Source organism: Rhamphochromis sp. 'chilingali', assembly GCF_963969265.1.
Source record: "Rhamphochromis sp. 'chilingali' genome assembly, chromosome: 17".
Lineage (NCBI taxonomy): Eukaryota > Metazoa > Chordata > Actinopteri > Cichliformes > Cichlidae > Rhamphochromis > Rhamphochromis sp. 'chilingali'.
The window spans coordinates 26,897,352-26,917,431 of NC_137944.1; the positions used below are offsets into that span (position 1 = coordinate 26,897,352).

A 20,080-nucleotide genomic window follows, 5' to 3' on the forward strand; every position below is an offset into this window, starting at 1 on the left:
TACGCTCCTCGTACACGTGTATTAAAACACGCGTGCACATGTAAAGAGAAAAGCAGCTTTCTTTTGATTGTGAGATTTATGGTAAAGACAAACACGTGTAGCACAAGCGAGAAGTAGTACGATCACACAAGCTGTGTGCAGGGTGACCACATGTCCTGCTTTATGTGGTGCTACACGGCATTTTTTATTCCTCGTTCGACTTTTTCACATCTCGAGACAATGTCGTACATTTTCACTGATTATGCAAGACGTACATAAAGTCTGGCTTTTACCCAGAACATGTGAAGGGAAAGCTTTTTATTATTATCACCTAGCACCCTGCCCTTTAAAGCGCCAAGAAGTCACAAGCTTTGCAGATTTTGTTGGACGTGATGAAAATGAAGCAACAGTATTTTCTGAGAAATAGATGGGTTATCTATTTTGTTGTTAGACATATTATGAACAGAAAAAGTGTAAAATAAATAAATGCATTTGGCAGTCTGGGTGCATCCTCTATTACTGTTGCCAGGCTAGAAAGCAGCTAAGCTTCCTTTTAGTTTTAATGCATTCACTTAGCAAAAGAGTTGCAAAAGTTGCATTTAGATCAAATAGATGTGCCTTCCTCCCACCACTGTTAACGTGTCCCACACAAACACTCGGTTTGTCCCACATGTTTTTCACCCCCCAAAAAGACTTTCAGGGCAGGGGAAAAAGGTCAACAGCAAAAATGGATGGTTACAATTATGTTTTTATTATTATTATTTCCCTAATTGCAAGCTTTTAAGAAGAATTAAACACACACACAGGACATATTCTATTATTATAGGGTTCAGTTGACCACCAATGATCAATTTGACTTCACATGTTTAAGAGAATGAAATGAACAAGAGCCCAGCACAGACATACAAACAACAAACTGCTCCTTCATTTCCACACGTTACAGTCCACATACCAGAAAACAAAAGAAAGAAAGAAACAACAACCTGCAGGGTTACAGCAAACTATTCTGACACTCAATAAAATCCAAAACATTCACTTCTTTAATAAACCTTCACAATCATGCACTGTTTGTCTGTCGCTGTCCTAAATTTCATTGAGTTTTTCTTTTCTTTTTTTAAGTAATGGTATTAACCTTTAAAAAAATGCTTATTTTGTGGTAATTCTTTCTTCTGGATACAAATACATTAAAAGTAGTCTTTTTAAATAATCTTCTCTTTCTGCCAAACACAAACTTTTCCTTTATCTGCACACTTGTGTTCATATCTCCAGTATATATTTTTATTTTAACAGCTTAACTTGGCAGATGTTAAATGTGCTCAGCCAGTTATGGTGTGTTAATCTCAGGTGTGTCTACACAATCCGAGCTGCAGCACAAGCTGATTTCCAATCCTCTGCTGAGATTTCACTCAAACATTATTCACTGATTTAATTATGTATGTCGGTAAATGTATCGCCACGCGCATCTGTTAAATGATATTTACCTTTGAACAAGCTGAAATTGTTTGCTAGTGAGCCCTGTGTGTGGTTTGTTAAATATGAGCTGCCACATTTTGATTTACCTGTCAGGAAGAGATTAAACATTAATTATCAGTCAGGTTACATTTTACAGGTGTCCTGATTGATCACGTGAGCAGGTATTTCAAAGCTAGCACAAAAACACAACTTCCCCTGAATCTGATTCCATTTAAGATGATATAACAAGGTTATACCAGGGCAGCTACTCTGGTGTTAACAGAGAGACCAGTCAAACCAGTCAATGGGCTTTCAAAATAAAGTGTTCATATTGTAATCAGAAGAAGGGTTAACAACAAAGAACAACTGACTTCACAACCTCACATACAAATAAATTATAAACTACATTTTCACTTGAAATTTGAGAAGATTGCATACGGCTGATTGGTTCAGTTTGATATATACACCCTGAGATTGTCATTTCAAATTTTAAAGAGAAGTATTCTCATCCAAAGTCAATTTCGTGCATTTGTATAAAATAGTTATGAAGTTTTTTAGCTATAAATTTCCATAAGAGGACTTAAATTTAACCAATTCAGTCTACATCAAGGTCCGAACAGTAGATAAAGTTTGGGTTTGTTTTTTTTAAAGAGGGGCACAAAGAAAAAAAAAGAAGTAGATGAACCTCGTAAACTTTTGCTACAATAGCTAAAACAGTTTCAGATCGATGTTGGTCTGCTCAGTCTCAGTTTTTTCTCTCCCTAAATATTCAAAGATGGTGTTTAGAAAGGCTAAAAAAAGCAGTTTATCTGCTCAGAGGACGGTGGTTTATGTTGCTAATTATCTCCACTGTCCTGGTTTTTAGTTTTTCACTGGTATTGAGGAAGTGGTTACTTTTCTGGACATCAGCTGAGTTTTTAAATACTTTTTTCTATTTTTTTGGCAAAAATACTAAAGAGAAATACATCCTTGGATCATTCTGTGCTGCTGCAAAAGTATAAAATATCCTTCATTTACACCAAAAGTTTAAGAATTTCTGTTACAGTAGCCAAACCCCCAAACACAGCCTTAAATATAAAAGCTTAAAGAATAGCTCAATAACAGCAAAGTTTGGCAACATAAATACCTCAATGAGGAAAAACTAAATCATGAAATGCATTTAACTAATTAGAGACAACAAAATACAGTAGAAGGCTTTATCAAGTGAAACAGCTCAAATTTATATAAAGAAAAACAGATTAAAAATGGATTTCTAACTGTAAAAGTTTAATATAAACTGAGAATGAATCAAGTGTATTCAGGCTTGCGTTCAGTAAGCATTAAATGGTTTAGAGGGCCACCACTGGACCACGGTCCACACTTTAAACCCTGGATATGTTTATTTTTACCTTTTTATATCTAATTTAAATCCTTTTATTGCTAAAAATTTGTCCAGTACTGAACCTTTAAGTGGAAATAAAAGAAAGGAATCTTTGTGATTCACTAACAAGAAGCTGAAACAAGAAGTTCATCGGTTTTGTCTGCGTATCAGAAGCATTACAGTAAACGAGCACACTTGCATGCAGCTGGAAATAAGAAAACCAGGCCAACCTCACAGCTGAGCTGGTGTGTGTTAGAGCGACTGTAAACCCATGTGTATGAGAGAGGGAGAGGCAGCGTGTGTGTGGCTCCATCATCCCATCTCCTCTCTCCGCCACAGACAGGTGATTAATAAACATTAAACAATCCCTCCTCTCTCAAACACACCGGAATCTGACGGGAAGAGCAGCATATGTTTGCCTGGAGGCACAGAGAGAGATGGAGAGCGGCCCTGCTGAGTGTCACATAGAGGGAGAGAAAAGGCGTGGTGGGGGGGGAGTTAGGTTACAGAGACGGAGATGAAGGGATGGGGTGGGAGGGGTGAGGGCGCTCACACAAGAGGGTAATGAGATGGGAGGAGAGAAGGGGAGATACGGCAGGTAGAGATGTTTGAGAATGTATGAGCAGGCGACATGTATGTGTGTGTTCCCTGGAAAGCAGTAATTGTGCTTAGCGTCTCATTCTGGTTAAATAAAGTGAAGGACTGAGCATGAGCGGTGGTCTGTGGGAGACGCGTGGAACAGACAGATGGGTTGAGGGGAAGCTGAGGTGTGCCTAGTTGGGCGCTGGAGGTCGTACTACTCCCAGGTACAGCGCTCAGGGCTGCAGCTGTGACACTGCTGTCTCCACAGGGGCCTCTGATGGAGGCCTGCATGCAAAAGAGGGTCACTGACGGTTTTTGGGGCCTTTGGGGAGCCATAGAAAGTATAAAAGATGGACATAGCTTCCAGGTCCGAAAGTTATTCCAAGGTATAAGTGCCTTAAATCTGAATTTTATTGAACCTCCACCAGAGGCTGAATCCTCTTGAAAGGCTTGGAAGTCTTTTTGTTGGAACGGTCTTTGGCTTCCTCTCTCTGTGATCTCAGTAAACAATTTTTCGATTAGTTTATATTCTCATTTAGGAGATTATGTACATGTACAATTGGGGAAAAAAAGACATTTATTTTGGAAATTACTGTCATTTTTAGAATCAGAAAGGAAAATGATCCAGAATGTGGTTTTAGAACAAAAGCTTCGAGGATTCAGATCAAGGATTTAAAACATGGCTTCACTAACCAAAAGCTCTCTCTGGCTTTTATTAATAATAATAATAATAATAATAATAATAATGGTCAGAGACAGTCACAACAGTGCTGCTGGAGGCCATTTTTTAGGTCTGGCAATTCAAATCAATTCAATTCAATTTTGTTTATTTTGTGCCAAATCACAACAACGGCTGCCGGAAGCCACTTGTAAATTATAAACTCGAAAATAATACAAAGAAAATCCCAACAATTAAACAACCCCCTTTGAGCAAGCACTTGGCAAGAGTGGGAAGGAAAAACGCCCTTTTAACAGGAAGAAAAACCTGGCAGAACCAGGCACAGAGAGGGGCAGCTATCTTTTGAGACCGGTTGAGGTGAGGGGAGGAAAACAGGTGCAGTGCTCATCATTTTCCTCTTTGGACAAAGGAGCAGATTCCGGTGCTGCTAATGGGTTAACAACATTTCCCTCCCCTCTCCAGCTCTCTTGGGTAACTGTCCTTCTTTTGAGACTGTGGTGAGACACAGCTAAACTTGTGGAAATGACCTCTATTTATGTGCCATCCCAGAGGAGCCAGATTACCTAACACACACTCTGTAGGGTCCAAGTATCGCCTCGTGCTATAGGTACGCTGACCCCTAGCCACTGTTTTGGGGGTTGTCTAATTGTTGCCCCTCAAGTGCACCTGTTTTTAATTTCATTAACACCGAAGCAGCTGAAACTGATTAACAACCCCCTCGTCTACTTAGCTGACCACATCAATATCCCAGAATATTTACTGACTTGATACTCTGATTAAAATGTTTTCCTTTCATTTTCTTTTTTTTTTTTTTTAGCAGTATCTGGCTGCTGTTGAAATTTGTCAGTGACAGACTGATCCTAACATCTACTGATTTTCTGTTTAATAATGTAAATGTAACTTTTCTTTTGGGTTTGGGCTTTTGGTCCTAACGGCGTCACTTTGGGCTCGGGGTGATTGCTTTGTGACATTTTTTCTGAGAGTGAAGTAGACTCCTGCATCTCCTCTGGGCTCTGCTTTCAAGCTTTAGAAAAACCAGCCTGTAACTGAAGATTTTAGCCAATTTGGTTTGACACTCTGAAGACTTTCACCTCTGAGAGCAGGGTCTAAGTCATGTGTGAAGCCAGGAGTCAGTATGCTCTTATGCGTTACCTCTTATAAAGCACATACATTGTCCCTGTGCTCATCTGGTGGGAGGTAGAGGAGCACAGGCTGGTTTTTTTTCTTTGTTTCTTCCTCAAATTTAGGATTTATTGTGCCTCGTGCAAATTTTTGCCTACTGCAGCTTTAGGTGTTGGATGCAGTCCTTGCTATGACATTTCTGTTGGAACTTTGCCCATGGGGATCAATAAAAATAAAAGGCACAGAGATTTACAATCAAGGCAAATAAAAGCAGTGGCCAGTACCATTCAGCTGCACCTCAAGGTGCTGTTGTTGTTGTTTTTATACTGTATCAAAAACGAGAAACTCCACCACTCAGTTCTTAATTCTTTAATAATATATTACATTTATGCTGTAATACAATAATAATAACAACAGTAATAACATTAATAATAAACATACACAGAAAGTACAAAATGATTTGTGTTATTTTCTTAAGTTACCAACACGCAGTACTTCAAAATAAAAGAAAACAAATCTTCTTTAGCTGCCTCTCGTGCCTTCCTTCACCCTTGCTGCTAGAGAATCCAGAGAACTCGATTTCCCATGACCACCCACCATGAAGGACTGCAAATGGAAGCTGGGTTTGTCCAATCGGATGGATCAAAAAGGCTTCCAAAGTTCCAGAGAGGGGCAAAGAGCAGGTTTTTGTCTCGGATATGGCTTATGGCGCTTCCCAGATGAGTTCAGTTAAAACTTTCTTTGTGTGTGTGTGTGTGTGTGTGTGTGTGTGTGTGTGTGTGTGTGTGTGTGTGTGTGTGTGTGTGTGTGTGTGTGTGTGTGTGTGATGACAGCGGGGGCTTCTAACACACACATAATAGTGGCATGTTTACCAAAGTAAATAAAAGGCAGGGGGAAATAACCAAAAGCATACTGCCATAAGTGAAAACTCATCCTGAAAAGACGCCATCGTGACACCAACCAGCTACTGAGAAGAGAGGTCCATGCGTCATTTTGAGCGAGGTGGCTGTGGACACACATTACAGTACAGATATCATCATAAGCCCCGCCTCCTCAGTGAGAGGGGAGGGGCTATAGAGGTTTCGAGGAGGTAAAAGTCTCAGTTTGTATCCTGAGGGCAAAGGTAAAGATGCAGAGGGTGTCAGTCAAGTCTTTTCTCCCTCTTTTCTCTTCCCTTCTGCCTCTCATCCATCCATCCATGCATTCATCCACACATGTGTTCCCCTCCCTCTATTTGCGGTGCTTCATCTCCTTGTCGTGGTGGCTCTTCCCTCCACCCTCTCCTTTGTCCAGCAATTTGATCGCCTCCATCAGGTAGCTCTGGAAGGCGGAGAGCGCCGCGCAGATGGCGGGTGTACCGAAGCCATGGGTGAGCAGGCTGAAGTGGGTGAGGCTTCCCTGGACGCCCGGCTCCAGGCAGGGGGTGGGTCGACTGGCACCTAGCGGGGAGCGGTCCTGGGACATGAGGTCCACAAACTCTTTACAGATTTCCCTGAGAAGAAACAAGATCAGCCTTTTAGAAGCATTCGACCGTGATCTGTTAGACCTTCATACCTAACAGGAGTTCTCTTTAAATGGCAACTATAATGATCTCATCATTCTTCTTGCAGTCCACAAACAACACACAAACTAACTTTTTAAATCTTCATGTCTGACCACTTCTGAGAAACAGAATGGCGCTGGTTTTTGTTAGTTGAAAGCAAGAAGAAACGCTGAATATCACCAGCCTCATGCTTTAAAAGCTATTTCATGCAAGATTAATTCAAGAGTGAAATGAGCAGAAGAAGAGACCAGCCACTCACTTGGTGGCGAGCAGCATGCTGCGTCGCGTTGGGAGCTGGTCCGGCTCGCTCTGCCTGCACAGATACTCGGCCGTGGCTCTGGCTGGGAACTCTGTTTCACACACGTAACCGAAATCGCGCGCCAGATGGACGGCCTCACCTGAACGAGGAGAAGAGGGAGTTTGGATTAAAAAGAAGCTCGAGCTGAAATTTGCACATGGATTTATGGGTTGTTGTTTTTTTCACGTTCAGGGCTTCAGTTTAGTTTAAATCAAGTAATTATTCAGATAAAGACTTTTAAATATACACAACTGACTGTTCGGGTCAGGTCAAGATAAACTCACTAACCACTTCGCTCACTTTCACCACTCAAACAGTTCACTGCTCTCTGGCTACAGCTGCAGTTTTTTAAAGGACACCCTCCATGTCTGTCTGTGTGTGTGTGTGTGTGTGTGTGTGTGTGTGTGTGTGTGTGTGTGTGTGTGTGTGTGTGTGTGCGTGCACTTGTGCGCACGCATGCAGCCATCCATGCTGTGGCTGTTTATTCATGTGTGCTCACGCAGGGATTTTGCTGTGTGAATATGTGTCTCTATCTGTCAGGATGTATGCAGGTCACTGTATATGTGTACGTGCCTCTGTGTATATATGTGTGCGTGTGTGTTTGCATGTGTGTTTTTCCTACCCTCCACTAGAGATGTTAGCAGAGTGACGTTGGCTGCCTTGCGTCGCCCGGCGGGCAGGTTGAGGCCAATCTTCTCCAGACGCTCTCTCAGACAGCGGCCACCATTCTTTGACTTCGCCCTGAGGGGGGGACAGGGAAACAGAGGGAGCAGTTTTAGGAGATGCTTCTTGTGTATTTGTGTGTGTGCGTGCGTGCGAGTGTGTTTGTCTTTATGACTTTTGTTGTGGTGTGCTTCTTTGTGTCCCTCTGTACGTGTGTGTGTGCACGAAGCTAAACTCTCCCTATGTTCCCTGTCAGCTCTGATGCTATCCAGTATTCTTCTCAATGTTTTTCTGCTTTGCCTCTTTATATTCAAGTAAAATTTAAAGCCAATGAATCCTGCTCATTGTTGATTTACTAAAGCTCTTCAGACCTCAACACATAATTCATATAGACTTTATGTTTGGAGACACATACGATTTTCTTTGCAATAACCTTTAAATTTAAGGTAGATGATGGGCAGTAATATATGAAATAAGTAATTCTACAGTGTAAAAAGATATTCTGCATTAAAAATACTACTTTAGAAGAAGCATAGTAAGGCAGTGTTATCAAAAAATCCCTTAAATATTTCTACATTTCATATTAATATGAAATAGGGACTGATTTATGCATCATATGCGAGTTTAAGCCACTTTACAAACTGTAATGTTTTACACGTTAAAATATTCATTTCTCATAAATTCATTTATTCATAAAAATGAACCAAATCATAACAAACATACAGAATAAAACAAATATCTTCAAAATCTGCAACACTGCACCAATTTCCAAAGTAACCAGGTACCAAATAATTGGAATAGGGTTCATTTCTTAATCTGCAAAAGCATAAAGTGGATTAAGCAGCGATACCTCAAAGTGATAGGCAGCGATGTATTGTTATCACTGGGGTATCTGTATCTCTCTGCAGGGGAGGCACTGGGTTTTTACGGCCCTTTAGATCTTTTAATTATGTCCTCTCAAAGTATTTCAGCCTGCAACTCAAATCATGAAGTTGTTCTCTCGCCCCGAGGCCGTAGTTCATTAAACCGCATTGCTTCTCTTGTGATTTAGTCTCATGACCTATTTTGGGTCCTCGGCGCTGGTCCTGTAGTTAGACTAAAATCAATCTTATTCTGAAAAGCTGAAAGCAGAAACGTCCTAATGTATGGCGTGTATTGTAAAGAGTGAGACCGTTACAATAACTAACGCGACATGATTAATGTGGCCAAAAAGAATTCACAATAGAGATATTAATGAAGTGCAGAAGAGAGAACTGAAATGACAGCTGTGTGATTCATAATTCATAATATCATAATATTAAACATTATTAGACTCTGTTTATTATTGCCATTATATAAATATTTCATTTTTAAATATCATGGTCATTGTTGGTCCTCGTTTATTATTTCTCCTCTATTTGATGATAAAAGAGCCTGACTGGAGTGGTAACTTGATCCCACGCTCAAAGGTCAAAAATACGGAAAATGTAGTTCCTGTGTAGTTTTCTTGTGCTGTTGTGTTTCTAGACTACATTTCCCATAAATCCTGGTTATTGTTTGGTTTTTTATACCTCTCTGAAGAAGATAAACAAGTCACATGTGCATTTTCCTGCTTTGTGTTGTGTCATAAAGCAGCACCTAGAAGGTAAAGCGTATTATATAGCACGGGTACCAAACATAAGGCCCAGGGGCGAGAATGGGTCCAGCAAAGACTTCAATCCGGCACAAAGGGCGGCCCATGAAAATTTAGAGAAGAGCAAATATTTTGGACTTTAAACTGTATTTTGTATCATGTTTTAGAGCTTTTTCCTACAGATGAAGATCTCCTCCATGGACACTCATACTATACCAAAGAAATTTATTAATTATAAACATTTAAATGACAGAATAGTTCTTGTTTTTTCACCGTCAAATGCAGAAATTTATTATTATATACAGATTTTTTATTTTTATTTTTTTACATTTTCTGTGAATTAACAAAAACTTTCTGTTTTATAATTACCTAACAGTCTTGGACTTGAAAGCTACCAAAATCTTTTCTGTAATTTTACATATTAATTTCTCACAAATTAAGTCCAAAGAGTCGGGCTGTCGGAGCGTCTTCTTATCTCTGGGATTAAATGTGTAGTTGAACTTCTTTACACTGACAGAAAGAAGAGTTTCACTGGCCTGACGCCTTACTTAAGATCAAACTAGGTTTCATGTAGCCCATGATGTAAAATTAGTGTGACATCCCTGTTACAGAAGATCAAATTCAACCAGTTCAACCAGTAACAGATGCTCCTGCTGGGGACTGCTCCGTTTTACCGCATTTTTGGGTCCTAATGAGGTAAAGTTAGCATTTTTCCATTCATTAAAAAAAGAAAAGGTTTGTATTTTTCTTGTGCTTTAATCTTTAAAGCCCAACTAAATAAAAACATCTTTACATCTAAGTCGCACCCTCTCGTTCCCCGTCTGCTTCTCACCTGCGGAGGACTCCTCCCAGCAGAGAAGCGTTGAGGCACTCAGGTGGGGAGAGGCGTCTCTGCACCTCCCCAACTGTCACCTTGTACTTGGAGGTGGAGCTGAGCAGCGACAGGCGACCCGGGACTGAACAGAAGACCTCTGCCGGGTTGGAGACGCACCCCACTCCGAGACCCTCCTTACCGATGGACAAGGCGGACAGGGACGAGCCGTTCAGCTTGGACGGGATGGGAACTGTGGGGCAAAAGGGGGATGAAAGGTGATTATTAAAGCAACAAAGACTGGATGAGGAGGGATAAAAGGATACAGATCATCAATCTTAACATATGTCATGTGTGGCGACGATTGTGTTGTGTGAATGACTGTGTGACAGCGTGCTCCTCCCCTCCTGATTAATCTATTCAGTGCAATGTTCTCCCCTGCGTCGACAGCTCTAATTCTGGAGCGCTGCTTGTTGATTCTGTTCCTTAAGCTGCAGGTGGTTGCATTTTAACTGCGCATTCTTAAATAGCTTCGCTTCGCACCTCGAAGAGCTCAATTTGCACTTAACTATTTTAAATCGAGCTAAGAAGTTACACAGAGAAACCTTCAGGTGACTGGCCAGAGTCAGCAATCGAAGGCTACTCGGGTGTAACACTCAGTGTACCTGTTGCTACCTGAGCAGCAGGGGCAGGGGCAGATTTTGTTTTCTCCAATGTTTATGTTGGGCGATGATGAAATTACTTTCTATTTGAGCAGAAATCCTCTGAATTGAGAAGAGTGAAGGAAGTCAGACGATTTGCTTTAAGACTGCATTTCCTTGGAAGGATACAAAGAGTCCTTAGATCTGCTCCTCGTCTGTTTAATGTGTTCTCATTGTGCTTTAATCTTTAGTGTTTTCAGATTTATATGTCTATAATTTTCGCCTCCTGCCACAGATTCAGTTTTCTCCGTATTCACACACTGTGGCCAAATGACTTTTAAAACATCAGCATGCTCCTTTAGAAACGATTTATGTGCACAGTAATAAAAACTGCTAACTATATGTCATCCAGAGTTATGAAGAGACTGTCTTTGGTGAATTATTTTGCTTTTAAATTTGAATATAAGCAGCACAGACATATTTCCATCCTCCTTCACTGCAATGTTGTGCGTGCAAAATCAACAATAAACTCAAACTGTTGGGATTTAGTGAAGCGATGTGAGAGAGATAGACATGTTTATATAGAGTTAACGGTAGAGAGAGGACAGGAAATGAAGACAGAGAGAGCGAAATGAGGGCTGACAGGCTATAAAGGTCCCTGGATAGTCTCAAAATGGGGATTATGTGGTTTGTGATGAGCGCTTTAAGTGACCAAAGAACATGGAAATATGTTGTTTTATTTTATTTATTTTAATTTAGGAGATCCAGTCCTTTAAGGTGAGATACACACAGTTAAATCTCTAGTCTGAGTATCACCGATGACGATGATGATGACGAGAAACTTTAAATCCTAAGCCAATATTTTTGTGGAGGGGAGCATAAATAGATTTTGATGCTCATCATTTTGAGTCTTATAATTATTAATAATTATTCAAAAATCTCATATTCAGATACCAAGGACATGCAGAGGGTTGGTGTGACAGAGGATGAGATGGATGCAAATCAGTCAAGCAGGCAATCCCTGAAGGGAACATCCGAAGGAGGAGAAGAAGAAGGCATACTGCGATAACACACAGTGTTAGGCTTAGCTGTCCTCAATGATCAGGACTCAAAATTTTGAAGGTTAAGGAATAAAATGAAGCAGTCAAAGATCTTAGAAATCCAAAAGAATCTCTGGTTAAAGAAACCTTGAATCAATCTGCACGTATGTCTCTTTCATGTGAAAGAATCAGATCTTTTAGTTGAAGGTTGAAGTTGAGGACTTATTTAACTCATGTAATAATAATTCCCTCAGCCTCACTTCCTGTGGTCGTTCCATGCCTCATGGCTCTGCAATCTATCTTCTCCTTTCAGTCTTTTGAAAGAAACATTGTCTGTAAAACTGTACTAACGCTGGCGTGCCAGCTCCCTCGTTGCACTGAGAGGGTGCTCAACGGCGGGTGGCCTCTTTGCAACTCCCTGCTGTGCAGCGCAGATTCCCCCAAACTGCACACAATCTCTAAAATCGCCTCATTCACAACGAGCCGATTAGCCAGGCGACGAGGCCGCAGAGCAGCAGAGTTTTTCTCCAAAGCTCCCCTCCTTTGTCATCTCCCTGCCCCTCCCTCTCTTTCTCTTATCATCTTTCACTCTCTTGCTTGACTCTTTCGTGTGCCTCCCACTTGTCGTACCCCCCCCCCCCTTCTCCCTCCTTGCTTGTCTTCTTCCCCCCTTATACTCTATCTCATTTTTTTCTCCCCCATGGATTTTCTTATTCATAAGGGCTCTAGGTTTGCTCTGCTATCTGCTGCGAGTGCTCGCCGTGGAGAGTCTCGCTGCGGTAATTGATCAATTCTAAGCGTTTGGCAAACAAGTGGAATCACTGTCACTTCATCAGATGACTGCAGCAGAGAGCTTCAGGCAGTCTGAATGAAACCAGAAATGTGTAAAGCCGCTCCCAGGGCTTGATTTGGAGAATTACACCAAATCAAGCAGCAGTTTCGGGGGAAACTTTAAGGTGTGGACGGCCAGACCAGTTAGGATTTTTAAGGTTTTGTGCAGTAAAAGAAGCACAGAATGTTTTTGTTTTGTTTTTTTATTGTGCATGCATGTTTAAATTTGAAGTTTTTCTCGTTCTAAAGAAATACAACAAAGAACCAATGTTGCTTAGTGTTATTTCTCTTATTCTGTCAGTCATTTCATAACACAGTGGGTGCCATCTTTAGCCTGTTTTTGTGCAAAACCTCCCTTTTTTTAAAAATGCACCTGAGCAGGGCGTCTATCTGTTTTCAAAGCATCGCGCTCGACACCAGCTACAAATCCAACATGAATTTTCTAATCGCGCCCCTGTGTCTTCTGCCACTCGGAGTCGGTAATATTAGTGTGATCGTACTCTGCAAATTTCTCCACAACTCCTCTTTTATCATGTTCCCCTCCCTTTTCTTCCTTGCCCCACTTCTCTCTGCTCCTCACTCTAAGCCTAACACACACACACTCACAGACACACACGTACACACTCTCATATGACCATGAACAGTTCATTAAGAATGTGTGCCTTTGGGGTGAAGTCTGCAGCTGAGTATTAGAGGACTTCTTGACTTCAAATGAAATAGCAAAACAGAATTATTTATAGTGTGTGAGAGAGTGTGTGTTCATGTGTGCGTGTGTGTGTGTGTGTGTGTGTGTGTGTGTGTGTGTGTGTAAGAGAGAGAGAGAGTGCAAGAGAGTGAGAGAGGCTGGTGTTGGAGTGCCCCTAAACACAAAATCCCCTTCAGCGTGTATGGCACAATTATATAGGTGCACACTTAGACACAAATGCACACATACACAATTGATCTTTTCTCTCTTGCTCTCTGACACACACACACACGCACACGTGCACACACAGACGCACACGCAGCTCTTCTACCTCTTACCTTTTTTAATGACAGAGTGGTCGAGGATGCCCAAGGCTGATCCTTCCTCCATTCCCTGTGTCAGACAGACAGACAGTCACTATCATTTATCCACCGGCCTCAGAGCCACCACACACTCACACACAGAGACACACACAGAGATATACAGCTTGTCTCTCTCAGGCCAAAGCAAGATGGAAGGTCCAACATTTACTTTCCCCTCACAGCACATATGAGCACCATCAATATCGAAGTAAATAATAAAAGCAAATTTGATTTAGTGCAAGTTGTTTTGTGCAACAGAGAAAGTAAATGAGTTGAAGTTGTGACGCACAAAGCAGTTTACATTTCTGTTTAATCAAAAAGAAGACATGTCACTTCATTTCAATTCTTTTAAGCCTAAAGCAATAAAACGTTTGGAACAAAGGCTATTTTTTGGACAGAAAAAGCAACATAAAGCAACATAAAAATCATTAATACATCTGCATAATATGTGTTAGGTAAAAATAAATAAATATATATTTTTAAATCTTAAGAAAATGCGATTTACTGATAAGTGAAGTGTGGCTCAGCGATTCAAAGACTAAATTAGAAACATTTGGAGTTTTCTCTGATTGAAAGTAAAATCATGTTGCAGGGCCCGAGTCTCATGTTGCCTCCTTTGTGCTGACACTATGAGAGGGTTCAAACGCGGAGGATATAATCCATTAATCAAATAAAAGTCCCTGTCAAGTGGGAGCGTTTAACAGCAACATGCCCGGGTTGACTCCTCGCCCGGCGCTCCTCTCAGACGTTTCTTTTCTGTTAATGACCGTGCAGATCAATTGGTCTCGGTGTGTGTGTGTGTGTCTGTGTGTGTGTTTTTTTTTTCTTCTGCGAGGAGGCAACAAACAGCGTCTGCAGCTGCACCTGCTGCAGGGAAGCTGACTGCTCAATAAACCATAGAAACTATTCTTCTCCCCCTAAAAACCTGCAGAAGGCAAAAAGGCTGCAGAATCACTTTGTGTCTGCGCGAGACGGAGGATAATGCTGGAGTGGATAATAAAATGGAGTGAGGCCAAATTGCTATCATTCATTTAACGAATGCAGTTTTTTATATTCATATTTTAGGGTATCGTTTTTATTGTGGATAATCCATTAAAAAAAGCTTAGAAAAAAAACGTATATACAAAAAGATTTCAAGTAATAAAACTGAAACATTAACTGATATAAAAACCATCTAAGACATGTCGTTATTGATCATGTCCAGCACAAACGGATAAAGCAGGAAAACAGACAACTGTAAGATGTAGAGATTTAGAAATTTAAAGAATATTTTTCTCTTGTCTTGAGAAATCAGCGTGCTGCTGTTTCCTTTGCTGTTTTTGTGTCAGACGCTAAAATTAAAGTATCAATTTTTAGGGAAAAATATAAAACTGCAGCTCTGAAGGTGTTTTAAAAAATAAAAAAACAAAGAAATAACATAAAAAATACTTTTAAATTAATTACCAGAGTTGTAAATTACACGTTTCGCTTTTTATGTAGATGTTTTAGTGTGGCCTGCATCTTTATAAACTCTTATTTGGAATTAAAGATAAATTGCCCTGAGGCCTTTTCGCCGCACTGCGCGTTTTCTAGTATTTAGTAGAATTTAGTAGTATTTATTTACATAAGCTAATTTTAAAATATTTCATTGTCGTAAAGGATAATTATTGAAGCACAACAAATACGAGCGTTTTAAGAAAAAATGCGTGCGTCTTTATCGTGTGCCGATTGACTTTTACGCACGGACTTCTCGAGCAGCAGTGCCAACGCAACACAAGCGGAAAAACAAAAAAGTCACCTGAAGATCATCCAGGCCGTGATGTCCCAGGTGCATCCCGAGAGGACCGTCTCCGAGAGCTGCAGCCCCTTCCCCGAGACCGTGCAGCAGCCGCGGGACAGCTGGATACTCCCGACGGGGGTCCAGGCTCAAAGCCCGGTGAGACTGTGATAGTAGCCCCCCTTCCTCGGAGCGCGACCTCTGCGAGTGCCACGCTGCTTGCTGGTGCTGATGGATGGAGTTGATGGAGGGGTAGGGGTCTGACAGGTGGGAATAAGCAGAGTCCTGGCTCTGAGAGTATGGCAGTGAAGACTGTGGATAGGGGGGTGGAAAGTAGGGAGGCTGGAAGTCTGAGGCCGGAGTGTGGCAGAGCGGGGGAGCCGAGGAGTAGGCGGCCTGGTTCAGGGAGGACAGCTGGGAAAGGCGCCCGCTCGGCGAAGAGCCGCTTAGTCCGTCTGCGCGGTCCTGCAGAGAATCAGAAAGTTTGTTTCATATCAGGAGCTCAACGTGCTCAGAGTTTCAGGGTTAAAAACATTGAGCTCAGAGAAAAAATATTTTAAACCAAAGCGTTATTTCCATAAAGGAATCGAGATTTTAAAAAGGAAAAATAAAAGAAACAAATAAGTCACAAAAACGCAAAATTAAAATATGAAAAAAAGTTTTAATGTGTCCAAAATAAAAGTCGTGAATCCATAAATAAATATTTCCATTTCATTAGGGAGGGATGGAAATAGCAGCTGCGCTTGAAGTGATGCGCCGTGGCAGAAGACGCCCTTGGCATCGCTGTTGAAAAGTGTCAGAAAGGTCACTGCCACCAAAGAACTGCACAAAGGACAGGTAACGCACAGCAACAATAACAACAGCAGCACGTCGCTCCGGGAGGAGGCTCCATCTGTAAATAATCAGGGACTGCGTCAACAAACACAAACTGACCCCACGAGTGAAAATTAAAGCAAAAGAGGGGTTCATTCATGCTGGCAAGGCGCGCGAAACCAAACGATAATTCAATGTGACTTCACAAGTTTGACCTCTCTTATTAAAAGAGATGCCAGTATGTTCACGCTGTGTGTGTGTGTGTGTGTGTGTGTGTGTGTGTGTGTGTGTGTGTGTGTGTGTGTGTGCGCAAACATGTAGTCCCCTAGCCTACATTTGGGCTCACACACACACGCATCCCGGTGAAATTTGATTTTTTTCTCAAAGCTGGGTCAACCTGATCGATGCTGTTGTGGTGGAAACAATGTCCATTATCTCCCTGCCAAAAATGCCGCCTTAAAAGCAGATATCGGTCAGCCCGGCACAGCTTTATTCGTGCACCGCCTTTCACCCACAGATGAATGAAAAAGTGCATTTCGGGCAACAAGGAAAGAATGGGCAAAACAATTAACAGACAAACAGATATTTGCAAAAGTTTTATAACAACAAACAGCAAAATGTTTTTTTTAAATTAAAAAATACACTGTAAATATCGAAAATGTCAACAAACGAGAGTCATAAATAATAAAGAAAAAATAAAGAAAGAGAAGAAAGGTAAGATTATAAGGTAACTGATGGGCCACAAATGAGAAGACACCTTAAGTAAAAGTGAAAATAATTATGTCTTCGGGTTTCTTCTTCTTCTTTCTTTTTCTTTTTTTTTAAATCTCCACTGAGGTGCAGTCCACCATTCCCTGAGGCAGACTGTTCCTGAGACTGGGACCACAGTGGCCCAGGGATGGTTCCCCATGCGTTTTTATTAAGATCCTTGGGAGAACCCGGAGGCCGGCTGCACAGAATGTAAGCCGAGATCCGCTTTGGTACATAACTATAAAACATGTCAGAGAGACTGACTGCTGCCAGGCCATTAAAACCCACTCAAATCATCTCTCAAAGAAATGCAACCTAATAACTTTAAATTAATATTATTATGGGCTTTCATATTTGTGATCAAGGTCGATATTCAGTACTACAATTACTCATACTGATTGTGCGTACTTGTGCATTTCAAATTTTATTCCCCAAATTCTCTCTATATAAAAAAACTGCAAAACACAGAAAAAGATGAGCATCTTTCCACCGTGTGGACTCCTCATGGTCACTGTCTCAGCTGCTGTGACCGTGTGCAGACAGACAAAGAGCATCTCTGGGACAGATGCGCGGCGCAGTGTCAGTAAAGTCAAATTTTTGAAGTATCTGTGATTCTTTGGAACCACTTCTACAGGAAACCGAATTAACAGCAACGGTTGAACCACAAATCTTATATGATTTAGAAAACAATAAACATGAATTACTATTACTCTGTAAGCTGACAGCTGCTGTAAAGAATTCAACGGACTGTTTAAGTTTTTTTCTGTATCTTAATATACTCCAATTTTGTTAATTTGTTTTACCGCCAGCTGCAATTGTTTTACGCACGTTCTATAAGGTTTACTGACATTTCTAATGCAAAAAACAAAATCCTTGTAAATTTGTGTTACAGTAACGACTAACAGACACCAGCAGCCCTGAAAATACTAAAAAAACAAACAAAAAAAAACAACCCAGAACGACTCTGTCCAACTTACCATAGCTGAATAGGTGTGGATTAACATCTGGACCAGTCTGGACAGATCCCCAAAATTTAAAATTCAACGGGAGTCGAAGGCTTCCCACGGCTCATAAGGTGTCACAAAAAATGTTCCCAGATGTAATCCAGGCCTTTATTAAAGGTCCATTCAATTCAGAGGTGCTGATATTTACTTTTCCTTATCTCTCTGTCTGCCGGAGCTCTTTACGCGCAGATGAAAAGCAGCTGCCAGATACGAACACGCGCGTACAACACAACACAGAGTCCTGCAGCCTCTCCATGAGCGCACTACTTATAGGTTTTGCGCGCACCCGGCAGAATAAGGGGAGGGGTCGAGAGGAGCCACTTCTCTTAAAGAGATATATTCCTTCGCTTGCTTGTTTTGCCCCACGCTGATTGTACCGTTAGCTTTATTGTTGCCTTTTAAAATAGCATCATGCAGGCTTTGCGCACGAAGTAAGACCCCAGATGGGTTTTATTAGTAGTAAATATCCCTCAAAAATTCACATTTTCAACAAGGAAATCATCTCCCGTGATTCTTTTAACGTCTACGTTAAAAAGTTAGTCTTTTTACGCACGAAATTTTAGAGGGATGGTTTAAAAATCTAAATTATTTTAATTGTTTCAACTTTTTTAATACACCTTGAGTATTTCACGGTTTGAACCGACTTAAATTATCTTCTGTCATAAAAAAATAAATACATTTTAAAAAGACGTGTGCACCTTTTTACGCGCTTCTATATAAAACATAACAGACTCACAGAGCCCACCAATGAAAATAAAACTTTACCTGCGCGTTGTCAGTTTTAGTTCGGGATTTCCAGAGCATGATGGCGCTCGGGCTGTACGTCAAGCTGCAGCTGAGGGGTTAGAGATGGATGGAGAGAAGAGAGGAGACAGGCTGAAGGTGCAGAGGGGAGTGAGTTACTTTGAGAGACGATGCAGTAGTTTGTATGGATGAGTCAGAGAATAGAGCCGGGTGTGAGGAGGGGGGGGTGTTAGAAAAAACACAAAAGAGGGCGGTAGGTGACACGAGTCGAGGAGGGGGGCAACTGAAAACTTTTGTCACGGTTGGTGTGAGGACCATAGGATCAGCGGTGGAGGGGTTAAACATAGCTGATTGGTGATAATGGCCTGACAAATTATCAACCTAATCAAAAATTCACTTTAATACTTAGAAATATTCCAGAACTCAAATAAAAATAAAATTTTCCCCGCATTTCTGAGTAAGTCTAACATCCGCTACAGCATTTAATTCTTGTTGCTAGATGACTGATATGCGCCAATTTAAGACTTTCAGCGTCCAGTAAAACGATGTCATAACTAAACACTTTGTTCTCTGTGCTGAGGTTTTTTTTCCCACCACATATTGTTTTATTAATAGCTTCACTATAATTTAATTACCAGCCTAATAATTGAAACAACTAAAACTCTGGAAATGTGGATAACGGAAGAAGTTTGCCAGTAAACAAGAACTTCACCACACATTAAGTGTCATTGCGCCATCTAGTGGAAACCGACTGAATGCCTGTTCAGTGATATAAGGAAAATGTGCTTGGTATAAATGTACACCAGCCCAGTTCGCATTACACTGAACGTTTGACATAATACTTAAATTACAAGATTCTAATCAAATGATTTAAATTTAGCATTATTTTAAGTTCATGTAATGGCCAATGCAATAATATGACCTTTGAACAGGAAATTTAAATGTTCACATCCAACCTCATAATGCAGACCTGCATCATATTTAATTTATGATGCAATTACAGCACAAAACTGTCCTCAAAGCAGCAGCTAGTAACAGACAAAGCTGTAAAAACAAAAAAGCAAACCCAAAACACAGCGTTCTCTAACAAAAATAGTTCTTTATTAAAGGCATTTACATTTTCAACAGTTGCATTTAAGAAACAGCTTGTGTGCATTTTCAGCTCCTTGTGACAGGTATAGCCGTCTCTGTAAGGATTTACCTGCAGAGCTCTCAGATGTTTTCAATGATTTATGATGAAAACAATAAAGTAGGTCAGTCAAACGGGGCACATTCAGAGAAATGTGCACAGAAATGCATGATCCTCCTCATTCCTATTAAAACTAGACATTTCGGCAGACATCCCCAATTTAT

At 40.9% G+C, this 20,080-nt stretch overlaps 1 protein-coding gene across 2 annotated transcripts; it reads right to left on the minus strand.

Moving 5' to 3' along the window:
- Positions 1 to 5,924: 5,924 nt before the first annotated feature.
- Positions 5,925 to 18,884, minus strand: tfap2e (transcription factor AP-2 epsilon). Of its 2 annotated transcripts, none has more exons than XM_080863506.1 (7): positions 18,749 to 18,884; positions 15,438 to 15,881; positions 13,637 to 13,691; positions 10,123 to 10,354; positions 7,638 to 7,756; positions 6,977 to 7,115; positions 5,925 to 6,666 (listed from the first exon to the last, which is right to left on the minus strand). In XM_080863506.1, exons 1-7 carry the CDS (start codon positions 18,785 to 18,787, stop codon positions 6,405 to 6,407), a joined length of 1,290 nt encoding a protein of 429 aa, XP_080719632.1. In that variant the 5' UTR covers positions 18,788 to 18,884; the 3' UTR covers positions 5,925 to 6,404. The 2 variants fall into 2 exon arrangements, with proteins under 2 accessions (XP_080719632.1, XP_080719633.1); XM_080863507.1 differs by lacking the exon at positions 18,749 to 18,884 and adding an exon at positions 17,957 to 18,199.
- Positions 18,885 to 20,080: the final 1,196 nt, after the last annotated feature.